Here is a 27392-nt window from a genome sequence, read left to right as displayed (position 1 = left end):
TTGTAATCAGATCTATCCAATAAACAGGAACACAAGCATTCCTTTAAAACACTACTTTCCAAACTGGGGGACCACATTTAATTAGCATGGGTCAAGAGAATCTCTTTTATGCTTTGTTGTTTTGTTTTTTCCCTAATTAAAATAAGACTAGAAAAGTAACAGAGTTTTCACATATATTATACACCAACTGAACAGTATGGAAAATTACCCTCTTCTAACACTTTTGTTTCAGTACACACAGAGGCACGCACAAAATACATGTGTTTATATATGTGGAGTAGCAATGAAGTTTCTTACTATGGGTCATGGCTTTGAAAAGCTGGAAACGATTGATTTGAAAATCCTATACATTGAAAAGCCTAGACTATATGTTAGTATGATATGGACAAATTACTAGAAAAATAATATGATCCCTATGCAAAGCAATTTCAATGAATAAACTTCTCAGTAAAGCTGGAATCAAGTAACATTTTAAGATTTGAAATGAACTTCAAACTAAGGCAGGGGAGCGGGAAGGAATCTAGCCGACTGAGGCAGGCCTGCGCTAAGCACTTCACATACCTCAACAAAGCAGTTGTAACCCTCAGCCATACCCTCTTAGAACACAGATCTGAGCTACTCCAGGAAACAAATGGGCAAATGACAAAGAACACTTACTGCATATCCCAGCACAGCCAGACAGTAGAGAAGTGCCCCCATCCAAGCTTTCTAATAACATGATACCGGCCATTGAAGAGGTCTCCAATTTTCACTGGATGATAGCCACCTTAAAAAAAAAAAAAAAAAAAGAAAGAAAGAAAATTCAAAAAATAGTAGTAACATTTCACCTCTTCTTTTGTCAATTCTTAATGTCATTAAGGAAAGCTCTGCATAACACATGCAGACTAAAACATGTTTAATAATACAACCTTTTTTCTTCCCCCCTCGAGCAGTATCTTTCAACAAGAAAAAGTGTTGGCTGGGTGCAGTGGCTCACGCCTGTAATCCCAGTACTTTGGGAGGCTGAGGCAGGTGAATCACTTGAGGTCAGGAGCTCAAGACCAGCCTGACCAACATGGTGAAGCCCAGTCTCTACTAAAAATACAAAAATTAGCCGGGCATGGTGGTGAGCATCTGTAATTCCAGCTATTTGGGAAGCTGCTGCAGGGGGGCAGGGGAGAAAGAATCATTTGAACCTGGGAGGCACAGGCTGCAATAAGCCAGATCATGCCACTGCACTCCAGCCTGAGCAAAAAGTGTTCTATGAATTCCTATTACGTTTCTTGTTTTAATTTAATTTAAAGAGTCAATGAACCATCCATCAGCACCCCATAACAATAACTTGAGGTTCTATATTTACTTACTTTACTTACTTACTTACTTACTTACTTATTTATTTTTATGTATTTTTGAGACAGAGTCTCGCTCTGTCACCAGGCGCCAGGCTGGAGTGCAGCAGTGCAATCTTGGCTCACTGCAACCTCCACCTCCTGGGTTCAAGCAATTCTCCTGTCTCAGCCTCCTGAGTAGCTGGGACTACAAGGCGCACATCATCACGTTCAGCTAATTTTTGTATTTTTAGTAGAGACAGGGTTTCACCGTGTTGGCCAGGATGGTCTCGATATCTCGGCTTTATGATCCACCTGCCTCAGCCTCCCAAAGTGCTGGGATTACAGGTGTGAGGCACCGTGCCCGGCCTACTTATTTAGTTTTAAAACAGGGTCTCACTCTGTTGTCTAGACTTGAGTGCAATGGCATAATCTCAGCTCACTGCAACCTCTGATTCCCAGGCTCAAGAGGTCCTCCCACCTCAGTCTCTCAAGTAGCTGGAACTACAGGCATGCACCACCACACCCAGCTAATTTTTGTATTTTTTGTAGAGTCAGGGTTTTATCATGTTACTGAGGCTGGTCTTGAACTTCTAGGCTCAAGCAATCTACACATCTCCCCTCCCAAAGTGCTAGGATTACAGGCATGAGCCACCACGCCCAGCCAAGGTTCCGTATTGCAATCTAGGTGTGTACATTATGCACACACCAGTTCTTGGTATTTAAAGACTTTTTTTCTTCTAAACGATAAGTTGAATTCAACTCTTTTTGGATCTGTACAAGAAAACTGACCAAAACAGTGTTTACTCAGCGTAATTCTGCATACATCCAACTGTTTACTCAAAACTAACTAGAAACTGTACAATGTACGTCTTAATTTACCCTCCAACAGCGCTTGTTCGTCTCATCACTCTTCTGCCAACCTCTAACTCCTGCCTAGAAACACTCCTTACAAATGAAGAAATGAGGCTGGGTGTGGTGGCTCACGCCTGTAATCCCAGCACTTTGGGAGGCCAAGGCAGACGGATCACCTGAGGTCTGGAGTTCAAGACTAGCCTGGCCAACATGGTAAAACCTGTCTCTACTAAAAATACAAAAAAAAAATCAGTCGGGCGTGGTGGCATACACCTGTAATCCCAGCTACTTGGGAGGCTGAGGAAGAAGAATTATTTGAACCCTGGAAGCAGGGATTACAGTGAGCCGAGGTTGTGCCACTGCACTCCAGCCTGGGTGACAGAGTGAGACTCCATCTCAAAAAAAAAAAAGAAAAGAAAAGAAAGGAAGAAATCAGAGATGGATAGAGAGCACCCTATCAAGGTACACTCTTGAGAGGAAGCAGGGTGCCTCACTGATAACTGGCACAAGAAGTTCTTCACTTTGCATTTTTAAGCAAAATAAAGCAAGCTGCAAACTAGCATGGATAATATGGGACTGTTTTTGTGAAATACTTAAGAAACACTCCAGGACGATAAGATGTTAGCAATGAACATTCCTACTTTTACTCTCTTTACATTTTATTCTTTTAATCTATGCTTTCTCAATTTCTTCAATTTTTCTAAAACAACATTTTACCACTTTTTTTTTACTTTGGAAACACATTTTTCAGTCTTTTAATTGAACATTGCTTTTTTATTATAAAGATGTTCTCATTTTTTTAATCTGTAGAATTCTTACAAATTACTAAATAAAGATGTGCATGGCTTGTGACTAGTCTTAAAAGGTCTGAAGCAGTTGTAGTTAAGTATCTAACCAGATCCTTCAATGTACTCCCAGAGGGCTCTCAAGAACACTTTAAGAATATATTTACAAATATTTAAATTGCGTTGTAGTGATGCCAGAATCTGACCAGACACTGTGTTCCTGAGATTCTTACTCTTCTATTGCCTCTGCACTTGATTTTCCCAGATGTTAATCTTAAGGTGTATGACAACATTATGGGCTAAATATATGAACTAAATGACAGTAAATTAGGAATAAAATGTAGGAAATTATTAAATAGCTTACTACTTAGAAGATTAAACTAAAATTAATTAAAAGAGAAGAGCTCTGAGTTTACAATAGTTAGTTAGTTAGTTTTTTTTTTTTTTTTTTTTTTTTGAGACGGAGTTTCGCTCTTGTTACCCAGGCTGGAGTGCAATGGCGTGATCCCGGCTCACCGCAACCTCCGTCTCCTGGGTTCAGGCAATTCTCCTGCCTCAGCCTCCTGAGTAGCTGGGATTACAGGCACGTGCCACCATGCCCAGCTGATTTTTTGTATTTTTAGTAGAGACGGGGTTTCACCATGTTGACCAGGATGGTCTCGATCTCTTGACCTTGTGATCCACCCACCTGGGCCTCCCAAAGTGCTGGGATTACAGGCGTGAGTCACCGCGCCCAGCCCAGTTATTTATTTTTATATATACATATGTACATATATTTTTTAGGCAGGGTCTGAGTTTTGCTCTGTCACCCAGGCTAGAGTTCAGTGGCCATCTCGGCTCACTGCAGCCTCTATCTACCTCCTGGGTTCAAGCCATTCTCCTGGCTCAGCCTCCCAGGTAGCTGGGATTACAGGCTTGCGCCACCATGCCCGGCTGATTTTTGCATTTTCAGTAGAGACAGGGTTTCACCATGTTGGCCACGGTGGTCTTAAACTCTTGACCTCAGGTGATCCGCCAACCAGGGCCACCCAAAATGCTGGGACTACGTGAGCCACTGTGCCAAGCATACAACACAGTTTTAAAACTATTAAAATTAACACTCAAAGGAGGAAATGAAACCATTTATCCAGTATGAATTAGGAACCCTATGCTAGGCACTTTTATTTTCTAAACTATGTTTCACGAAACAAAAACTATAATATACTGCAGCTGTTCTATAGGGGAGCAGGGGATTGGGAAGGAGGAAGGGAATTCTGTTTGGGAAATGCAGTGTTGAAAAAAGAAAAGCAGATTTCTTGACCATAGGACTAATGTCTTAATACACAGTAAGAATCTGTAAGAGAACAGAAAATGCTGCACTTTCCAGTGTTAAAGTCTCTAGACATACATGTTCGTGAAATTACTTCAGAGACGTAGTTGCATTTTATAGTACAAGTATTTAGGAAAGACATCTATCATAATTCTTACAACCACTCTACAAAGTAGATGGTATTATTTTTATACTGCTACAGAGAACACCAAGTACCAGAGATTATGAAGTACCAGGTTCAGGGCTGGAAACTAGGTCTGACTCCAAAGCCCATGTTTTGTCAACTAGTAAGAAATACACTCCACTTTTAATAACTAGAAGACTGCTTCCTGGTCTTAGTATACGGAGAACATGGCATATCTAATTAAAACCTATACACTACTTAAACGGACATTATTGCTAACATTTAAGTCTAAATTTAAAAATAATGTATGTATAAAAATAAACCTGTATCACTAGTATACTTTTCAGATTTAAATCCTCAATTAGCCAAAGTGTACACATGTGAGCAAAAACAGATGGGCACTATTTCCAATGTAATCACATCGGAAGCAAAGCAGCTCCTTTTCTCAAGCGCTTTGAAAGCTCAACGACAACAAAATTACTAGTGGAGTCCAGTATCCCTGAAGCCCTCAGGCTAGCTAAAAATATTATCTCTATAAAAAGGCAAACTACATGAAAAGGGCATTTTTTTTTTTTTTTTTTTTTTAAAGAGATGGAGGCTAGCTCTGTCACCCAGGCTGGAGTGCAGTGGAGCAGCACAAACAGGGCTCAGTGTCTCCTCAAACTCCTGGGTTCAAGCAACCTTCTCACCTCAGCCTCCAGAGAAGCACATGCCATCATGCCTGGCTAGTAATAATTTTTTATTAAAACAACTCAAAGTATAAAACATTAACGTACTTCAAATTTTAAAAATATGATATACACAATTTCAAATCTATATATATTCTCATATCGCAATTCTTGGTTTCCTACAAAATCAAGTCTCTTCTGACCATTTTTCATTCCCTTCTCTCAGAATGGTAGTAGCCTTGTTCACACGGCATCTCCTCTAACACTCATGCTGCAAGAAGAGTGGTCCCTGCCCCTGTGCAGCAGACCACACTAACCTAACTAATACCTAGGGAATCAGCAACAACGAACACTCCAGTAACTCCACCAGAAACGACCCCAGTTCCCTGGGCTTAGTTAATATGTGCCCCATAACGGCTACTAGCAATGGATACCTCATGGTTCATGACACTGCCTGGCACACAGGGGAATGAGTACAGTCACTACACAAAGTCTAGTTTGCTGCTTCACCAGAGGATAGAAAAGGAGTATGGGACAGTAACAGTGCTATGGACCCTGCTAACAGCATTAGGCAGAGTGCTAGAAAGCCTCAGGCACTTGAAGATCACCACAACTTAAGGGTTTGGTTGCTACACGTGTACACTTCACTATGTGTACTGTTTAATATAAAAGCCTTGTATTTTTCACATAGATTTTTGGGGGGTTTTGTCTGTTTTTGTTTCTTTTGAGATGGAGTTTGGCTCTTGCTGCCGAGGCTGGAGTGCAATGGTGCACTGTCGGCTCACTGCAACCTCCGCCTCCTGAATTCAAGCGATTCTTCTGTCTCAGCCTCCCAAGTGGCTGGGATTACAGAAGCCCACCACCACGCCCGGCTAATTTTTTGTATTTTTAGTAGAGATGGGGTTTTGCCATGTCAGACAGGCTGGTCTCAAACTCCTGACCTCGGGTGATCCACCTGCCTTGGCCTCCCAAAGTACTGGGATTAGAGACATGAGCCCCCACGCCCGGCCTTTTTTTGGCTTCTTAAAAAACACATCTTAGCTGAGTGCAGCGGCTCACACCTGTAATTCTTGCACTTTGGAAGGCTGAGACAGGAGGACTGCTTGAACCAATACCAGCCTGGGCAATACAGTGAGACCCGTTTCTAATAGGAAGAAAAAATCTTACTGGATTACAAACACGAAGAGAACAAGAATGAACTGTTAAGTAACCATTAAATTCACTGCTCTGTTTTCTAATTCCAGCCTCCAGCACAGCCAAGATTACTGTAACTAGAACTCTACTTATGCTAGTAAGAAGACTCCAAAGAAGAAAATCTTAAAACTCTCCTCTTTAGCCATTTGGGAGACTTGCTCAACAAAGATAAAAATTCCCTTTTCCTTGGCTAGCAAAAAATATATTATATTTATAGAGTTAACCAAAAGTTCAGAACTCCATGATAGACAATGTTCTGGAAGTATTTTCCAAAAATTCTCTTTATTTTCTTACTAAAGATAATATTAAGTGTTATCTAAGTTCTGCTGAGAGTGGTTTCTCAGCTCTCTGATTGTGATGTTCCTCAATATAACTACTGAAAACTTTCAAAGGGCTAGGGAAAGATGAGAATCATCCCCAACACACACAATCACTAAAAAAAGGAAGGGGTGGAAAAAAGAAATTTGTTCACAGTAACATAATATAATGACACATTCTGTGTCACTGAAAATTTTAATACTTCCTTCCCCCAAAATTAATAAAAGCAAGCAGAAAGAAAATCAATAAGGATATGGAAGATTTGAAAATACTATCAACCAGCTTGACCTAACTACCATTTATAGATCACTACACTTAACAACAAATAGTCTTTTCAAGGGCACACAGAACATTCACCAAGATATACAATGTACTGGACCATAAAACAAGTCTCAGTAGAAATAAGAGAATTCAGCCGGGTATGGTGCCTCACGCCTATAATCCCAACACTTCGGGAGGCGAAGGCGGGTGGATCACCTGAGGTCAGGAGTTGAAGACCAGCCTGGCCAATATAAAATCCCGTCTCTACTAAAAATACAAAAATTAGCTGGGCATAGTGGTGCACGCCTGTAGTCCCAGCTATTTGAGATGCTGGGGCAGAATCTCTTGAACCCAGGGGGCAGAGGTTGCAGTGAGTCAAGATAGCACCACTACACTGCAGCCTGGGCAACAGAGTGAGACTCCATCTCCAAAAAAGAAAAAATTAAAAAAAAAAAAAAAAAAAAAAAAAAAAAAAAAAAAAAAAAGAAAAAAGAGGATTCAAATCACACAGTATGTCCTCAGACCACAACAGAATTAAACTACAAACCAAGAAGAGAAAATACTCAGAAATTTGGAAACTAAGTAACAAAATTCAAAATAACCCATGGGCTAAAGAAGAAATCAGAAAGAAATATGTCTTACATTAAATGAAAATGAAAACTTAACATACTGGAATATGTGAAATGCTGTTAAAGCAAAACTCAGAGGGAAATTTATAGCACTAAATGCCTGTATCAGAAAAAGATCTCAAAAAAGTAATCTTGGTTTCCACCTTAGGAAACTAAAAAAAAGAAAAGCAAACCTAACCCAAAATCAACAGAAGAATGAAAATATAATACTGATATGAACTATAGTAAGTAAAATTAAAAAGCATAAGAACAACTGAGAAAATCAGTGAAACCAAAAGCTAGTTCTTTAAGAAAATGAAAGTAATTAACAAATGTTTGGCCAGGAAGATTGGGCAGGGAGAGAAAACACAAATTACCATCATGAGCAATGAGTGAGGTAATGTGACTATGAACTTTTGAGGTATTAAAAAGATAGAGGGGAATGTTATCATTTTATGCCTATCCATATGAAAACTTAGATAAAATGGACAAATAACTGAAAAGACACAAACCATGCAAGGTCCAAACAAAAACCTGAATAACCATATATCTGTTTTAAAAAATGTATTTATTGTTCAAAATCTTCCCATAAATAATGCATTGGTATATTCTCTCTAGACATTATGAAATAAATACTACCAAATCTCTACAAATTCCTCTAAAAAGTAAAAAAAGAGGAAATATTTTCAATATCTATCCTATGAAACCAGCATTACTCTGATTTTGAAAGCCAGGCAAAGACATAAGAAAACTGCAGACCAATTTTCCTCATAATGTAGATACAAACATTTCAGGCAAATGTTGAACAAATCAAATCAAGCAATACGTAAAAAGAATAAAACATCATGATCAAATGGGGTTTATGACAGGACTACAAAATTGGGTCAATATTCAAAACCCAATTGATGTAATTCGTCATAATTAACACACTAAAAAAGAAAATCCATATTATCAGCACATCAGACACAGAAAAAAATCATCGGACAATACAGAACACTCATTCTTGGTCACAATTCTCAATGAGGCAGGAACAGAGGAACATCAATGAAAAACCTACAAATAACATCAAATTTAAAGATGAAAAACCAAATGCTTTCCCCCTAATATCAGAAACTAGATAAGGATGCCTGCTCTCCCTACCTCTATTCTACTGTTCCGGAAGCGCTCATCAGTACAATCATAAATAAAAAGGTATCATTGCTGGAAAAAAAAAGAAGTAAAATTTATTCATAGACAAGCCACAGAAATATATATGCAGTGACATATGGTTTTACATATATACACATATATGTGTGTAAATGTGTATCAGTGAGGTGTGGCGCATGTGTGCGTATATGTGTGAGGTGCGGCACACATGCGCGCATATATATATGAGATGATTTTTGTATTTTAAGTAGAGACAGGTTTTCACCATGTTGGCCAGGCTGGTCTCGAACTCCTGACCTCAGGTGATCTGCCTGCCCTGGCCTACCAAAGTGCTGGGATTACAGGCAGAAGCCATCACACCTGGCCTAGTCATATATTTTCTCAGGTGAAGTAAGTATCTGTTCAATGATTTTGATCACTTTTCTAATGGACTGTTATTTTCTTATCACTGTCAATATTTCTTGCATATGCTAATACCTTCTTAGCTATACATGCTGCAATTCAGCTAACATCAACCACTTCCAAAAAGTACCTGGTAATTGTCAGAAAAGCAATTAAACTAGGAAAAAACACACACATAAAAAAGACCGGTAAAGTGAAAATAAAAACATAATACTCAGAGATCTCAATGAAACCTTACGATGACTTGCTTTTTTAAAAAATAAAATCCACTCAGAATAGTCAGAGCATGACTTGCTACTACGTATGTACTAACCACCACTTTTCTTTACTAAAAAAAAAGAAATTAGAACATATGCAACCAATCTTTTTACTTCAATGAAAGGATATCTTTCGATTATTAAGATGTATGATACAATGTAAGGACAAAAAGGACTGCAAGAAAATCCTAAAACTTTAGTACGTATGTTGTCAATAATGTTCTTACTGAACATTACTGAAATATCTCATTTGCATTAAAACATAAAACAATTAGGTAAATGCCATTAAGGAACCAAGATTTTCAATATAAAAAGAGTTAAAATGTAAACATTTTTAAAAATTGTACTAATGATGTGTCAGTGGGGGTTCATGAATCCTAACAAATACACTATTCTGGAGGGTGTGCTGATGCTGGGGGCGGCAATGCATGTGTCGGGGCAGGGAGTTTATGGGTTATCACTGTGTTTTCAGTACTACAGCGAACCTAAAACTCTAAAAAAAAAAAATTACAGTCTTTTAAAAAAAGACTTATTTCCTTGCAGTCAAGTTGAAAAGGCCTAGAAAGAATATTTCTGTAGCCAGGTGTGGTGGCAGGCACCTGTAGTCCCAGCTACTTGGGAGGCTGAGACAGGAGAATTGCCTGAACCCAAGAAGTAGAGGCTGCAGTGAACCGAGAGCACTGCAGTCCAGCCTGGGCTACAGAGAGCCGAGAGCACTGCAGTCCAGTCTGGGCTACAGAATGAGACTCGTCTCAAAATAAACAAATAAATAAATAAAAAAGAAAGAATGTTTCAGTGAAGACCAGACTACCTAGTGTGTGAGAACACACACAGGTACAGAAGAAAAAGGTGACAACATGAAGAATCCATCAGACATATTCAAAAGGTGAAAATCTAAAGACACAACTAACTAGGATTCTACATGAATTAAGCGCATGATGTTGTAAACAAACAAAGAATAATTATGGAATAAAATTAAAACCACCATTTCAGGTAACAGCTATTTTCTCAGTATAAGATAGCAAAAATATTGCCCAAGTTGGAAACTGGCCATCATCAACAAAATTTTACAATCATTCTTTAGCTAATTTAGGTTATAAGGAAATATGAAAATAAATAATTGCTTTAAAATTTCACAACACATTCTTCCTAAAACTTGACAGCCATATCCTTGAACTATCAAGAAAATACCTGTAGGTGATATCAAGTAAAAACGTTTCCATCTAAGAAAATACAACTTTCCTCATTAGTAATTTAAAGCATAATTTAAATTACATTCACCACAGCAGAAACACTAAAGATAATAATACTAAATATAAAAAAGGACATTTTAAAAAGGACATTTTTAAAAGCTCTTAGTAGCATCTAAAAATATAAACAATAATGAAGTCTCTGGTACAACCATTAAACTCCCTTGAAGCTGGCAGAAATTCAAAAGCAGCCAGAGAAACCACTGATAATGAAGAGCTCTTGAATACAAGTCAGTCTCTGTTATTACAGTCAAATACTTCCTATAGCAGTAATGAATGGGAGACTGCTCCAGAGAAAAAACTAGAGCAAAGGCTAATATTCCAAAAGACACAGGGGATTCCTACTTATCTATGACTTAAAAAATTAACAACAGTCTGGGCATGATGGCTCACACTGTCGGTAATCACACCGGAGGCAGGAAAGATCACTTGAACCCAGGAGTTTGACACCGGCCTGGGCAACAGAGTGAATTCTTCAGTCATTCCAAAAATTAAAAAATTTTGCTGGGCATGGTGGCACATGCCTGTGATTCCAGCTACTCAGGAGGATCACAAGGGTCCAGGAGGTCGAAGCTGCAAGTGAGTGGTGATCACGCCACTGCACTCCAACCTCGGAGACAAAGCAAGACCCTGTTTCAAAACAAAACAAATAACAACAAAAATTACTTAAGGGTAAGATAAATATAAATGAAAATAATATTTTCCTTATCAGTAATTTAAATCATAATTTAAATTACATTTACCACAGCAGAAACACTAATTATAATAATACTAAATATCAGAAATTATGCTGTGGTGAATGTACTTTAAATTGTGCTTTAAATTGCTAATGAAGAAAACAGTGTTTTCTTTTTATAAAATATAAACGGATTCAGCTGTGTACAATGGCTCATGCCTGTAATCCCAGCACTTTGGGAGGCCAAGGCAGGTGGACCATGAGGTCAGGAGATTGAGACCATCCTGGCCAACCTGGTGAAACCCCATTTCTACTAAAATACAAAAAATTAGCTGGGCATGGTAGTGCGTCCCTGTAGTCCCAGCTACTTGGGAGGCTGCGGTATCACTAGAATCCAGGAGATGGAGATTGCAGTGAGCCAAGATGGCGCCACTGCCCTCCAGCCTGGTGCCAGAATGAGACTCCATCTCAAAAAAACAAATAAATAAATAACAAATTTAGAAACAATTTTTGCAGTAAGACCACACAGATTAAAGGAGAGTCCACTGACTGAGTAACCCTGGATATCTAAAATATTCATGTCAAGGCCAACACGTAATTCTAAACCCTTGCCTACTACCAACTACTTAAAATAGGTTTATGCATGAATTCGGGGATGGTGATTTGAGTATCAGCATTGGCATTTACGGCTATGACATGAAGCCAGTTACTTAACCTGTCTCAGCACTTGCGCCCCGCCCCCCCCACCGCCGCCGCCAACCTCACTCAGAACTACACCTGGGTAGACATTATGTGCCACATTAGTGATTACTGTTGTTCTGCTATTACGCTAGCCCAGTGACTAATGATAGATTAATAAATGAGCAGGGCACAGTTAAAAGTAGTGTCTATGGCTATTTACAATCATAAAACTAACTGCCGCCAGGCGTGGTAGCTCACGCCTGTAATCCCAGCACTTTGGGAGGCCACGGCGGGCGGATCACGAGGTCAAGAGATCGAGACCATTCTAGTCATGATGAAACCCCGTCTCTACAAAAAATACAAAAATTAGCCGGGTGTGGTGGCATGCGCCTGTAGTCCCAGCTATTCGGGAGGCTGAGGCGGAAAAATCGCTTGAACCCAGGAGGCAGAGGCTGCAGTGAGCCGAGACTGCGCCACTGCACTCCAGCCTGGCGACAGAGCAAGACTCCGTCTCAAAAAATAAATAAATACATAAAATAAAACTAACTGTCCCACAGTGTAATCCAATTCATTACAGTAGCCAAAATAGCATTCCACATACAGTAATATACAGCTGGTAAACGTCATTCAAAAAATAAAAAGGCTAGACATGGTGGCTCATGCCTGTAATCCCAGCACTTTGGAAGGCCGAGACAAGGGGAACGCTTGAGGTCAGGAGTTCAAGACCAGCCTGGCCATCATAGCGAAACCGCATCTCCACTAAAAATACAAAGGTTAGCCGGCCGTGGTGATGTGCATCCGTAGTCCCAGCTACTTAGGAGGCTGAGGCAGAAGAATCGATTGAATCCGGGAGGCGGAAGTTGAAGTGAGCTCAGATGGTGCCACTGCACTCCAGCCTGGGCAACAGAGCGAGGTTCTGTCTTAAATAATAATAATAATAATTAAAAGATTCATTCACCTTTTTATTAATTGTTTATTCAAACTTAAAGTATTATTATAAGAGAATCAAGACTTTCAACATTCAAATCTAATGTCGCTTTCCAAGATGACATAATAAAGACTTGCTAGGTGTTAGGGATACTATCTCTAAAGAATCCTTGTCTGTGTCCTCACAGAGTTTAAAATCTAGGGAAGACAAATGAGAAGATGAATCACTGAAATACATTAAGTTGTGTATTTGTATGTATATAATGTATAAAATATATTATGTTGAGGAAGGTTTGTTCTTCTGTGCCCTGGCATGACATAAAGAAACAGGACATGCTTTTTACCAGTTCAAAATCTAGGCTATTGTTTTTGTTTTTTTGTTTTTTTTTTTTATTATTATTTTTTTAGGCTATTGTTTTTGAATAGAGAGTTCTGTAATGTCCATTAGGTCCATCTCGTCAACCACCCAAACTCTCATGGGCTGCGGGAGAAGTCTCTCCCTGGCAAAGTAGCCACCATGTGATTAACAGCCCTAAAAAGTAAACATGGCAAGGAACCGAGGCCTCGGGCAAACAGCAGTGAGGAAGTGAAGGCTACTGACTGACGGAGTGAGGAAACAGATCTTGCAGGCCAGCAAAACTTCAGATGACTGCAGCCCTAGCTGACAGCTTGCTTGCAATCCCCAGTTCCTGACCTTCAGAAATTTTTAAAATAAAAAATATGTAAGTGGGTAAGATTTAGAGTAATTTCCTACACAGAAATAGATAATACAGCTGACATGCAAATAGCACCAAAACGTTATGTGTGGTAATTTTGCACTTACTGTAGTAAAGTCAAAGACACTGACTACTTGTGATTATCCTTCTACAGAGACTCATGAAAGAAATTTTGTTGGAGGACAATGCTCTATGGATCTCTCATATTTCTGCCTATTTTCTGGACGGAGGCATTGACTGATGCCCTTTGTTCCAGTATATCTTTCAAAGGTTCCTACAGTGAACAACCTTAGAAAATAGAAATCAGGATGGTTTGCTCTCCAGGACAGTGACTATCTCCCCCAGGTTGAGCAGGTTTGGTTTGGTTGCTCAACCTTTGCTTACAAAAGTTTGGCATTTCCTAAGCTAGGAATTCCTCACTCAAACCCGCTGTGTGCACAGCATCCAGCTAGGCCTGCCTCCACGTTATCCTGGTTGGAGGCAGTGGCGTGATCTCAACTCACTGCAACCTCCACTTCCAACGTTCAAGTGATTCTCATGCCTCGGCCTCTCCAGTAGCTGGGATTACAGGCATGTGCCATCATGCCCAGCTAATTTTTGTAAACCAGATATAAAATTCTTCTCATCATCACATGGCACATACTTTAGAACTGACCACACAATCCTGGCCTGGCACGGTGGCACACGCCTTTAATACCAGCACTCTGGGAGCCCGAGGTGCATGGATCATAGGTCAAGAGAGTAAGACCATCCTGGTCAACATGGTGAAACCCTGTCTCTACTAAAAGTACAAAAATTAGCTGGGCGTGGTAGCACTTAGCTATAGTCCCAGCTACTAAGGAGGCTGAGGCAGAACAATAACTTGAACCTGGGAGGCGAAGGTTGCAGTGAGCCAAGATCGTTCCACTGCACTCCAGCCTGGTGACAGAGTAGGATTCTCTCTCAAAAAAACCAACAAACAAAACAAAACAAAAACTGACCAATCTTCAGAAAACTCAAAAAAAAAAACCCTGTATTTTACAAACCATACTCTCAGACCACTGCACAATAGAAACAAAAATCATTACTAAGAAAATCGCTCAAAACTATACAATTACATGAAAATTAAACAACCCACTTCTGAATGACTTTTGGGTCAGTAATAAAATTGAGGCAGAAATCAATAAATTATTTGAAACTAATGAGAACAAAGATACAACATAACAGAATCTCTGGGACACAGCTAAGGCAGTGTTAAGAGGAAAGTTTATAGCACTCCAGGCCCACATCAAAAAGTTGGATCTCAAATTAACAACCTAACTTCACAGCTTAGAGAAACTCAGCAAACAAATACTAAAGCTGAAAGACAGGAATAACCAAAATCAGGGCTAAACTGAAGAAACGGAGATGGGAAAACCATACAAAAGATCAGCAAATCCAAGGAATGATCCTTTGAGAAATAAAAAAAAAAATGAATAAAGATAAACTGCTGGTTAGACAAATTTTTTTTAAAAAGAGAGAGAAAATCCAAATATATAATTAAGAAATGACAAAGCAAGGCCAGGCACAGTGGCTCATGCCTGTAATTCCAGTTCTTTGGGAGGCCAAGGTAGGCAAACCACCTGAGGTCAGGAGTTCAAGACCAGTCTGACCAACAGGGCCAACCCCATCTCTACTAAAAATACAAAAACTAGCCGGGCATGCTGGTCTGTAATCTCAGCTACTCAGAAGGCTGGGGCATGAGAATCACCTGAGCCTAGGACACAGAAGTTGCAATAAGCTGAGATGGTGCCACACCACTGCATTTCAGTCTGGATAACAGAGCAAGACTCCATCTCAAAAAGACAAAGTGGGCTGGGTACAGTGACTTATGCCTGTAATCCCAGTCCTTTAGGAGGCTGGGGTGGGAGGACTGCTTGAACCCAGGAGTTCAAAACCAGCCTGAACAACAGGGCAAAACAACCTCTTTAAAAAAAAAAAAAAAAAAAAAAAAATTAGCCAAGCATGGTAGAGCACGACTGTAGTGACAGCTACCTAGGGGGCTGGAGCAGGAGGATTGCTTGCGCCCAGGAGGCTGAGGCTGCAGTGAGCTGTGATCAAGCTACTATAATGCCAGGATGCTGGGTGACAGAGCAAAACCCAGTCTCAAAAAGAAAAACCAACACCGCTGAACCCACAGAAGCACAAAAACAAAAAAACTTTCAGAGATTGATACGAACACCTCTATGCACACAAACTACAAACTCTAGATGGAAACACACAACCTTTCAAGATGAAAAAGGAAAAAACTGAATAACTCCACAGACCAATAATGAGTTCCAAAACTGAATCAGCAATAAAAAGCGTAACAGCCAGAAAAACTCCAGGACCAGATGGATTCACAGCGTAATGCTACCAGACGTATAAAGAACTACTACCCTTCCTACTGAAACCTTCCAAAACGTTGGAGGGGAAGAACTCCTCTCAAATTCATTCAATGAGGCTAATCTCATACTAATACTAAAACCTGGCAGAGACAAAACAAGAAATGGAAACTTCAGGCCAATACCCTTGACAAACACCGATACAAAAATCCTCAACAAACGACTAGCAAACCAAATACAGCAGCATATCAAAAAGCTAATCTACCATGATCACGAAGGCTTGATCCCTGGGATGCAAGGTTGGCTCAACATATGCAAATTAATAAATGTAATTCATCACATAAACAGAACTAAAACCAAAACCACGAGTATTGCAATAGATGCACACTATAGGCTTTCAATAAAATTCAACATCCCCTCATGTTAAAAACCCTTAGTAAAGTAGGCATTGAATGAACATAGTTCAAAATAATAAGAGACATCTATGACAGACCCACAGACAACATCATACTGAATGGGCAAAGGGCAAAAGCCAAAAGCATTCCCCTTGAAAATCTGAATAAGAATGCCCTTTCTCACCGCTCCTATTTAACATAGTCCTGCAAGTCCTGGCCAGAGCAATCAGGCAGAAGAAAGTAATCTAAAGCATCCATATAGGAAGAGAGACAAACTATCCAGGTTCCCAGACAACATGATTCGTTAACTACAAAACCCCATGTTTTCTGCCCAAAAGCTCCTTGATCTGAGAACTTCAGCAAAATTTCAGGATACAAAAATCAATGTACAAAAATCAGTAGCATTCCTATATAGCAACAACGTCCAAACAGATAGTCAAATTAGGAACACAATCCCATATACAACTGCCATAAAAAGAATAAAATGTACAGCTAACCAGGGAAGTGAAAGATCTCTATAACAAAAATTATAAAACACTCTCAAAGAAATCAGAGATGATGCAAACGGAAAAACAGTCCATGCTCACAGACAGGAAAAATCAGTACTGTTAAAACAGCTATACTGTCCGAAACAATTTATAGAATCAATCCTGGTCCTATCAACCTATAAATGGCATTCTTCAGACTTAGAAAAAAGCTATCTTAAAATCCATAGGAACCAAAAACACCTGAAGAATAGCCAAGGTAACCCTAAGCAAAAATAACAAAACTAGAAGAATCATGTTACCAGACGTCAAAGTATACTAAAAGGCAACAGTAACCAAAACAGCATGGTACTGGTACAAAAACAGACACATAGACCAATGGAACAGAATAGAGAGCCCAAAAATAATGCCACACACTTACAACCATCTGAACTTTGACAAAGCTGACAAAAACAAGCAATGGGAAAAGGACTTCCTATTCAATAAATGGTGCTGTATTACTAGTTAGCCATATGCAGAAGATTAAAACCAGACCCCTTTCTTACAACATACATAAAAATCTATTCAAGATGGATTGAGACTTAAACGTACAACCTAAAACTATAAAAACAGTGGAAAGGCTGGGCGTGGTGGCTCACACCTGTAAGCACAACAGTTTGGGAGACAGACAGATCACTTGAGGTCAGAAGCTCGAGACTAGTCTGGCCAACATGGTGAAATTCTGTCTTTATTTTTAAAAATACAAAAATTAGCCTCGCATGGTGGTGCCTGCCTATAATCCCGGCTACTCAGGAGGCTGAGGCAGGAGAATCACTTGAACCCGGGAGATAAAGGTTGTAGTGAGCTGAAATCATGCCAATGCACTCCAACCTGGGTGACAGAGGGAGACTTTGTCTTTAAAAAAAAACAAAAAAAAAACAAAAAAACCATGGAAGATAACCTAGGAAATACCATCCTGGACATAGCAGCAGGCAAAGATTTCATTATGAAAATGCCAAAAGCCATTGCGGCAAAACCAAAAATCGACAAATGGAACCTAATTAAAGAACTTCATGATCAGCAAAATAAACTATCAACAAAGTAAATGACCTACAGAATGGCAGAAATATTTACAAACAAATCATCTGACCAAAGTATAATATCTAGAATCTGTATACACAGAATGTAAACATATACACAAACAAGAAACAACATTTTTAAAGAGTGTGCAAAGGACATAAACATTTTTCTAAAGAAGACATACATGCAGCCAACAAGCATGTGAAAACCTGCTCAACATCACTAATCATTAGAGAAATGCAAATCAAAACCATGATGAACTACCATCTCACACCACTCAGAATGGCTATTACAAAGTCAAAAAATAACAGATGTTTTCAAAGTTGTGGAGAAAACGGAATGCTTATACTCTGCAGGTGGGGGTGTAAATTAGTTCAGCCATTGCGGAAATCAGTGCAGCAGTTCCTCAAGGAACTTTAAACAGAATTACCATTCAACCCAGCAATTCCTTACTGTGTATACACCTAAAGGAATATAAATTGTTCTACTGTAAAGACACATGCACACGTGTATGTTCACTGCAGCACTATTCCCAATGACAAAGGCAAAGAAGCAACCTAAATGCCCATTAACAGTAGATGGATAAAGAAACTGTGGTACGCATACATCATGGAATACCATGCAGCGATAAAAAAGAACGAGATCATGTACTTTGCAGGAAAATGGATGGAGCTGGAGACCATTACTCTTAGCAAACTAACACAGGAGCAGAAATCAAATACCACATGTTCTCATTTATAAGTGAGAACTAAACAAAGAGAACACAAGAACACAAAGAGGGAAACAACAGACACTGGGGCCTACTTAAGGATGGAGGGTGGGAAAATGGACAGAATTACAAAAAATATCTATAGAGTACTATGCTCATTACCTGGGTGATGAAATAATCCATACACCAAACCCCTGTGACACACCATTTACCTATGTAACAAACATGCACATGTGCCCTGAATATAAGATAAAAGTTTAAATAAACACAAAACCCAAATGTAGGCTAAAATTCAACCGAAGGCAGCCAGGCACGGAGGCTCATGCCTATAATCACAGCACTTTGGGAGGCCAAGGCGGGAGGATCACCTGAGGTCAGGAATTCAAGACTGGCCTGGCCAGCATGGTGAAACCCTGTCCACAAAAAACACAAAACAATTAGCCTGGCGTGGTGGTGGGCGCCTGTAATCTCAGCTACTCAGTAGGCTGTGGCAGAAGAATTGCTTGAACCCAGGAGGTGGAGGTTGGGGTGAGCCGAGATTGCACCACTGCACACCAGCCCGGGCAATCAGACAAAGACTGTGTCACACACACACACAAAAAGGACAGCCCTAACATAAAAAAGAATAGCATGAGGACAATCACAGCAATTTAAGGTGAAATAAACACGTTTGATGCTAAGAAAGAAAACAAGAATGGTACACTAGGATCAGGCTTTGAAGAGCCTTGAGATTTGTGCAAAAGTTTTGACTTTATGCTTCTCCCCCGCCCCCACTTTTTTTTGTTTTTGAGATGTAGTCTCACCCTGCTGCCCAGGCTGGAGTGCACTGATAACAATCTTGGCTCACTGCAACCTCCACCTCCCGGGTTCAAGCAATTCTTGTGTCTCAGCCTCCCAAGTAGCTGTAATTACAGATGTGCGCCAACACACCTGGCTAATTTTTGTGGCTTTTTTTTTTTTTTTTTAAATAAAGATGGGGTTTGGTCATGTTGGCCAGGCTGGTCTCAAACTCCTGGCCTCAAGCAATCCACCCACCTTGGCCTCCCAAACTGCTGGGATTACAGGCGTGAACCACCACACCTGGCAAATTTTGACTTTGTTATTTGTAAGGAATTAACAAAGTATACACTAGGTTTCCCTTTACTGCTTATGACCAGAAGGAGGGAAAGTGAACTAATAATCTGAATGTATCCCAAGTAGTATCATATGAAACTATTACAAAGTAAAATTAGAATGTGAGTACTCCAGGCAAACCAGTAAGAAAGACTGAGCTGTGATAATTTTTATAAGATCCTAATGAGCCAAGCTATCATGGTATCCACCAACATTTAAGAAGTGAAATTCACTAATAGCTCCATACATTTACAAAGCAGGAATCAAATTCTAGACAAAGAAAATTATATAAATGCAAATAAGGATCTCTTCTATTTTTATGATGAATAATCTTGTCATTTTAGTGCTATAAGTTTGTAGATGCATCAAAAATTTTCTTAAAAGACCCTCAAGAAGAAGCCACAATGGAAATGAATGTCACATTATTGTACAAGCCAATAACTAAAATCCTAGTCTACACTGTAGAGTCTAGAACACTCCACAACCATATCTCAATACCAAGAGTGCTATAGAACACAATTTTAAATGCACTTGGGGATCAGTAGAAATCCTAAAATTGCACAATGGTTAACATCAGATCATAAATGGCTAGGGGCTGGTTTATTTTTTTTAATTTTTTTTTTTATTTTTGAGATGAAGTCTCACTCTGTCACCTAGGCTGGAGTGCACTGGCATGATCTCAGCTCGCTGCAACCTATGCCTCCTAGGTTTAATCCATTCTCCTGCCTCAGCCTCCCAAGCAGTTGGAACTACAGGAATGTGCCACCACACCTGGCTAGTTTTCCTGTGTTTTTAGTAGAGATGGGTTTCACCATCTTGGTTATGCTGGTCTTGAACTCCTGACCTCAGATGATCTGCCCACCTTGGCCTCCCGAAGTGCTAGGATTACAGGTATGAACCACCACGCCCAGTGTGGCCGTTTTTAAGAGGCTGTCTAGAGATTTACTTGACTCTGTAATTTGGGTAACAAGCTTTTTTTCTCATACACACAAATACACTAAGTGTTCAACTTCACTGAATGTAAAGTATACTGATACCCTGTAAGTCTCAGAGTCTGTAACTAAAAAGAATTAATGGACACTATTACCAACTTTTTTAATAAAAATTTTCTCTGTCGTGGAGGCTGGAATGTAGTGGCACAATCCAGGCTCACTACAATCTCCACTTCCCGAGTCCAAGAGATTCTCCTGTCTCAGCCTCCTGAGTAGCTGAGAGTACCAGCATGTGCCACCAGGCCTGCCGAATTATTTTTTATTATTTTTTATTTATATTTTATTATTATTGTTGTTGTTGTTGTTGTTATTATTATTATTATTATGGTATTTTAAGTAGAGATGGGGTTTCAACATGTTGGTCAGGCTAGTCTAGAATTCCTGACCCACCTTAGCCTCCCAAAGTGCTGGGATTACAGGCATGAGCCACCACACTTAGTCTATTACTAACATTTTTCCTTTATTTCTTACATGCATAACACCAGACACGGCTATTTATCTCTTTAGGATATGTTGACAGAAGAATCCAAACTACTGCTTCAAAATTTGTTGTTATAAAATTTATCCATAAATTGAAAAATAGTCTATGGAAACCAAATACACGATCTCTTAAGTCCATTTAACTGTCTAGTTAACACACTTAATAGTACTCTATAAGTTAAGTGATCCAGAGGAATGCTACAGGTTTGATTTATTTTGTAGTTTTATGAAATCAGTTTGTATATCTATATAGGCCTCTTCCTTCATTTGGGTTGCTAGAGGCTTTTTTTTTTTTTTCCTTCTTTTTTTGCAAATTCTCTTGAGTGTTCAAAAGAACAATATTCCCTCAGCGCTTAAATGTATATAACAGTTTGTATGAGACTTTTATAAATGAAGGTCAGTTTGGCTGGATGTAAAATTCTTGACTCACATTTTCTTTACTTGTGTATGTTAAATGCACTTCTCTAGTGTCTTCTGGCCTAATGTTTTCCTGCAAAAATACTCAGTTAACAAGCTGGTTTTTCCCTAGTAAGTCATGTGGTCTCTCCACCTAAGAATTTTAGCACTACATGTAGGCTGCAATGTTTATTAGGACTTTATGATAGTTTTTATATATTATTTCTAATTCTTTCTTGTTCTTAACCTTCTCCTTGTTTTATGGGCAAAAGAGCAGACATTATTTGAGAGCTTTAAAAAATTAAAAAGGCTTTTCTCCAGAACAAAGAACATGAGCTTTAGTACATTAACCTGGACACTGTTTTCATCTATTCAAAAACTTTGGGCTAGTTTATCGGTTCTTAACTGTTTCGGATAAATAAATGTACAATATACTGAATTATGAACTGAAGAAACACAACTAATCTTAGAATGATAAAGTGTTAGCTGAGTTAAAGTGGAATTCAGAAATCAGAATCCACTTAAGAAATGAGATTTCTTTTAAAAGAAAAAATAAAAAGATTTGTTTGATTTTTTTTTTTTTTTTTTTTTTTGGAGACAGAGTCTTGCTCTGTCACCAGGCACCAGGCTGGAGTGCAGTGGCACAATCTTGGCTTACTGCAATCTCCACCTCCTGGGCTCAAGCAATTCTCCTGCCTCAGCCTCCCCAGTAGCTGGGACTACAGGTGTGTGCCACCACGCCCAGCTAATTTTTGTATTTTAGTAGAGACAGGGTTTCACCATGTTGGCCACGATGGTCTCCATCTCTTGACCTTGTGATCCGCCCGCCTCGGCCTCCCAAAGTGCTGGGATTACAGGAGTGAGCCACCATGCCTGGCCTTGTTTGATAATTTAAAAAAATAAATAAAAAAGGCTTAGTAACTAAAAATTTAACAATTAAAATAACTCAGAAAACAACTCTCTGGCTGTTTAAAACTGAAAGGCCTAATTACCCACATTCCAACCTCAAAATATAACTAAAAAATAAGTTCTATCCTAAGGGTAAGGCCTATTGTTATTTTCAGGCTCCTGCTCTTCATGGAGTACAAGGGTGTATCACAGCACATATTTGTGTGTGACTCATATAACTGAAGACATGTTCCCAGGCCTATGTTACATTCTCTTGTTAAAAAAAAAAAGGGGGGGGGGAACATAACACACTGTAAATAATCTCAATTCTAAATTACTCTAATAAAATTCTTAATTATTCTTAAAAAATGAGAAAGAAAAAACATCTTACAAATGACTACAAAAGAATTAAGTAATCATGGTCTCCACGTAGAAAACAAAAATGATTTTTGAGCCTCATTCGAAAGCCCCACCTAGTTTTATGATCCAAGAATCATTCACGCTTTCCAGTTTAATCACCATCAAAAAGTCTAACTCGTGCACCAACTTGTATATATTCCTTTGTTAGGCACCCAAAGTATCAATTTAGACATACTTAGTAGATTCTATGCTTAGAAAGCTTGTAATCCATACCAGACAAAAAGAGAATTAGATAAATTTATGTCCTAGAAAAAGGAGCTAGTTTACTGTACCTACATATTACCATAACTACATATATTTGGGAGTCTGTATCATCTTTTTACTGATTTTATTTCCCTAGAATGTGCTCGGCTCTAGGATAAATTTGTTTTTATCATTTAACTTTAGATTTAATATCTGCAAAATAAAGGTTTCATCTTGATTTATAAAAAGTATTTTCAAACTACACAAATCTCTATTTCCATGAATGCTGTATCGTTTGACAGTAACAGTGCCCTTATTTATAGGGTTCTTGTATTTTTTAAATTTTATTTTAGATTCAGGGAGTACATGTGCCTGTTTGTTATGTATATGTATTATACAATGGTGGGGAGTTTGGGCTTCTGGTATACCCATCACCCAAACAGTGACCATTATACCCAATAGGTAGTTGATCAAGCCTCACCACCCTCCCAACTTCATGCCTGTTAGAGACCTCAGTGTCTACTGTTTTCATCTTTAAGTCCATGTGTGCCCAATGTTTGGTTCCCATTTATAAATAAGAACTTGTAGTAGTTGATTTTTGGTTTCTGGCATGTTTCACTTAAAATAATGGCCTCCAGCTTCACCCATGTGACTGCAAACAACATCCTTAGATTCTCTATGGCTGGCTTACTAACTCTTGTTGCTGTATTCTGCAGAACTCTGTTCTCCAACAAAGGCCGAGACAGTATCTCCCCAACTACCTGCTCTTCTATCATCCCTTCTATGCTGATGTTCTACTATCAAGAAATGGACTCTAAATCCCTTCTAATGAATCTGAATGAGCTTCTGATGTGGTTCTAACTAAAAGAACGTAGTGGATGACACTGTGTGACTTCTGATGCTAGATCATAAAGAGACAGTTTCCACTCTGGAAGGTACGTAGTAGCTTTGGGAACTGTGAGTTGCCAGGTAGGAAGTCTGACAGCTCTGAGGCCCCCATGCTGTGAGAAAGCCAAGCCATATGTAAAGGACAAGGGCAGGTGCTCCACTCAGCTGTCCTAGTTGTTTATCTTTCTAGCCCAGGGGCCAGATGTGAGCTTTCAGTTAGTTCTAGTCCCCAGCCATGAAGCCGCCTCAGGTCCTTGAGATGTCTCAGCTAAGGCCTCAAATACCACAAGGCACTGGGCAAGCCATCCCAGCTTTGTCTTTTCTAAATTCTTCTTATATAAAATCATCAACAAAATTAAAAAGTGGTTTATGGCTGCTAAGTCTGGGGATAATTTTTATACAACAATAACCACCACAGGCTTTATTCTGCTCATCACAACAGCTATGCAAAACCTCCTCCCTCTGTTCTGCAGGAAAGATGTGCCCTCGCTCTTTTTAAAAGGCTGATCAACTAGCTCCAAAAATCACTTATTTAATTCCTTTGTTGCTGGTCTTTCAACCTCTACTCAAACTTTATCTCTTCTGCCTAGAAATATGCTCAGATACGTCACACTAAAATAAATACTTTTTCTTGCCCAAATCTAACTCTACTCCCTAGAAGCTACAATGATTTCATTGCTAAATTTCACCAAATAATCTGCTATGCTCTGCTAATATAGCCTCACCTTGACATCTGCCTGACTCATAACTGGCCCCAACCCACAGGACTCTAGAGAAAGCCTCGCAAGTAGTTCACTGTTCCTGTCAGCTTTTATCTTCCTAAAACTGAAATTTAGCTTAAACTGAAAGCTATCATTAAATCCTTCTGTCTTGAAAAGTCTTTTTTCATGTCTCAGACCATTTAGTCTTGGAAAGAACATGACCATCTTAGTGTGTTACCAACACAGGCAAAATTACTATCGTCAAAGGGAAAGATTTTGGTATAGGTGTCCGATGAGACACTCAGATTTAAAGGCTCATGGTGAGTATGTGTAGTATAGTAAGCAGAGCTGAAGAGGCCACCATCAGGATCAATAAAAGGTTAAAAAATAAATATATAAAACTAATTCATTATAATAGAATTACAGAAGCAAATAAGTCACAAGAAAAATAAATATAAAAGGGACAAAGGTGAGGAAATTGCTAGTGGGAATATACAGTGACACAGCCATCTGGGGAAATAATCTGACAGTTCCTGAAGTAGTTAAACATGGAGTTAGCATATGACCCAGCACTTCCACTCCTAGATACCTACCCAGAAGAAATGAAAACAAATGTCCACTTTAATTCACACACAAATGTTCACAGCAGCATATTCATAATAGCCAAAAAGTGAAAACAACCCAAATATATATGAATTGCTGTTATACATCCAGAAAATAAAATATTATTAAGCATGAAATTAATGAACAGATACATGGTATAACAAGAATGAATCTTTAAAACATTATAAGTAAAAGAAGCCAAACACAAAAAGTGTTTGTGTTCGTTTATATGAAATGTCCAGAAAAGACAAATTCATAGAGACAAAAAAATAGCTTAGTGATTGCTAAGGGTTGTAAGGGTAAGGAGAATAGGGCCTGACTGCTAATGGACAGAATGGACAGTCATTTCTATGGAGAGTGAGGAGAATGTTCTGGAATCTGAAAGTGGTGAATTGCAAAATTCTGTGAATATACTGAAAACCATGCAATTGTTTGTACCCTTTAAAGCGGAGAATGTTATGCTTGAAAATTATAACTCAATTTTTAAAAATGTATGAGGGAAAAAATAGCACATTTTCAATTACTGCTTCCTAGTCAACATAAACCAGACAAAAAAAATCTCCAACAAAATCTGGAACTTCATTACTTCATTTCACTCTTTTCAACTGCTAGTTAAAACAGGATTCCCAACCAAGGGAGGGAAATTGTAACAATTCCACTGAATCCAGAGCATCAGTGCTAAGGAGACAAATCTGAATAAAGAACTCTAAGAATACAGTCCATTTTCAAATTAGCACCAAATGGGAAATAAAAAGAAAATATATTACTCATAACAGGTTCTGTTTGTAAATGTTTTTAGAATACTACTTTAGATCCCAAATAAGAATCCAACAATCCTATGCCCTTAAAGAGAACTGGTGGACAGCCCCAACTAACAAAATTACTTGCAAGAGCGTTCCAGCTTTTAGCTGGGAGTATAAAAGGAAAAAAACCTTTATGCTACAGTGAGCCTAAAGCGGGTGGAAGGAGAAAGGGAAAGAGAATGAGCTAAGAAGAAGCCACCACATTAATTGTCAACACTTTCTAAACCCAGACTCTAGTCCTTTCCTCAGCTGCTACCAAGGGGCTCAGTCCTTCTGAGAAAGCTATGGCCGCAGTGAGGAGAGGCCTTCACTTCATCCAGCAACTTGCACTGCGTCCACCACCACCAGCCCCAGCACTAGCCGGCACCACGGCCCCCAGGGTTCACCTGCAACTACTCTATTCTCATTCTGCAGGATGAGTTGATCATCACAGAGGATAAGATCAAGGCCCTAATTAAAACAGGTGGTATAAATGTTGAACCTTTTCCACCTGGTTTGTTGGCAAAGGCCCTGGCCAATGTTGACATCGAGAGACTCATCTGTAACGTAGGGGTTGGTGGACCGGCTCCAGCAGCTGGTGCTGCATCAACAGGGTACTACCCTGTCCACAGCTGTTCCAGCTGAGAAGAAAGTGGAAGCAAAGAAAAAAAGAATCACGGCTGGGCGCAGTGGCTCACACCTGTAATCCCAGAACTTTGGGAGGCTGAGGTGGGCAGATCACTTGAGGCCAGTAGTTCTAGAACAGCCTGGCCAAAATGGTAAAACTGGGTCTCTACCAAAGGGGGGAGGGGAGAGGGGAGAGGGGAGAGGGGAGAGGAGAGAGGAGAGAGGAGAGAGGAGAGAGGAGAGAGGAGAGAGGAGAGAGGAGAGAGGAAAGAGGAAAGAGGAAAGGAAAGGGAAGGGGAAAAAGGAAAGGAAGAGGAAAAGAAAAGGGAAAATAAAGAAGAATCTGAGGAGTCTGATGATGGCATGGGCTTTAGCCTTTTTTGGCCAAAAGTTCTTTTATAACTCTTTTTACAAATTTTTTAAAGATTAAACTGGGCTCCAGCGATCAGGGGTGAGGCCACTAGCTATAGGGACAGTGGGCACGCTGTGGTGTGATGGCATGGGGCTGTTGCAGGCATCTGAACTGGTCTCTCACCACTCCCATGCCACATAACTGTGCTCTGGCACTGAATACAGTGGCGACAGCCCTGTGGCAGGCACCACAGCATTTTCTTAGTAGGTAATGGCAGCACCAGCAGGAGCAAGCCAGGACCAGGAAGGAGAATCACAAGAGATCACACATGGGGACTCTGGCCCAAATCCTGTGCTCCCTCTGGGAATTTCCAGATCCAAACGGGGAGATTATGCAGGGGCTGACAAGTGAGGACAAGAGCCACTGACATTTGGAATGACTGGAAGTGTGACCTCCCATCTATATTCAAACATTACAAACATCGGTTTACACA

General features: G+C 39.4%; 1 protein-coding gene across 12 annotated transcripts in view; it reads right to left on the bottom strand.

Annotated features, from left to right (window-relative positions):
* The window catches only part of SRPK2 (SRSF protein kinase 2), a 270433-nt gene that overhangs the window by 53927 nt on the left and 189114 nt on the right, over positions 1-27392 (bottom strand). For all 12 annotated transcript variants that reach the window (XM_032275728.1, XM_032275724.1, XM_032275727.1 and 9 more), the window contains one exon: positions 658-766. In XM_032275728.1, the coding sequence (XP_032131619.1) occupies positions 658-766 (109 nt within the window). The remainder of the gene's footprint in view (positions 1-657; positions 767-27392) is intronic.

This window comes from Sapajus apella, unplaced genomic scaffold (genome assembly GCF_009761245.1).
Source record: "Sapajus apella isolate SASKATOON/1434 unplaced genomic scaffold, GSC_monkey_1.0 scaffold7, whole genome shotgun sequence".
Lineage (NCBI taxonomy): Eukaryota > Metazoa > Chordata > Mammalia > Primates > Cebidae > Sapajus > Sapajus apella.
Note: the sequence above shows the minus strand (reverse complement) of the source record. Positions and strands in the feature narration are given on the sequence as shown.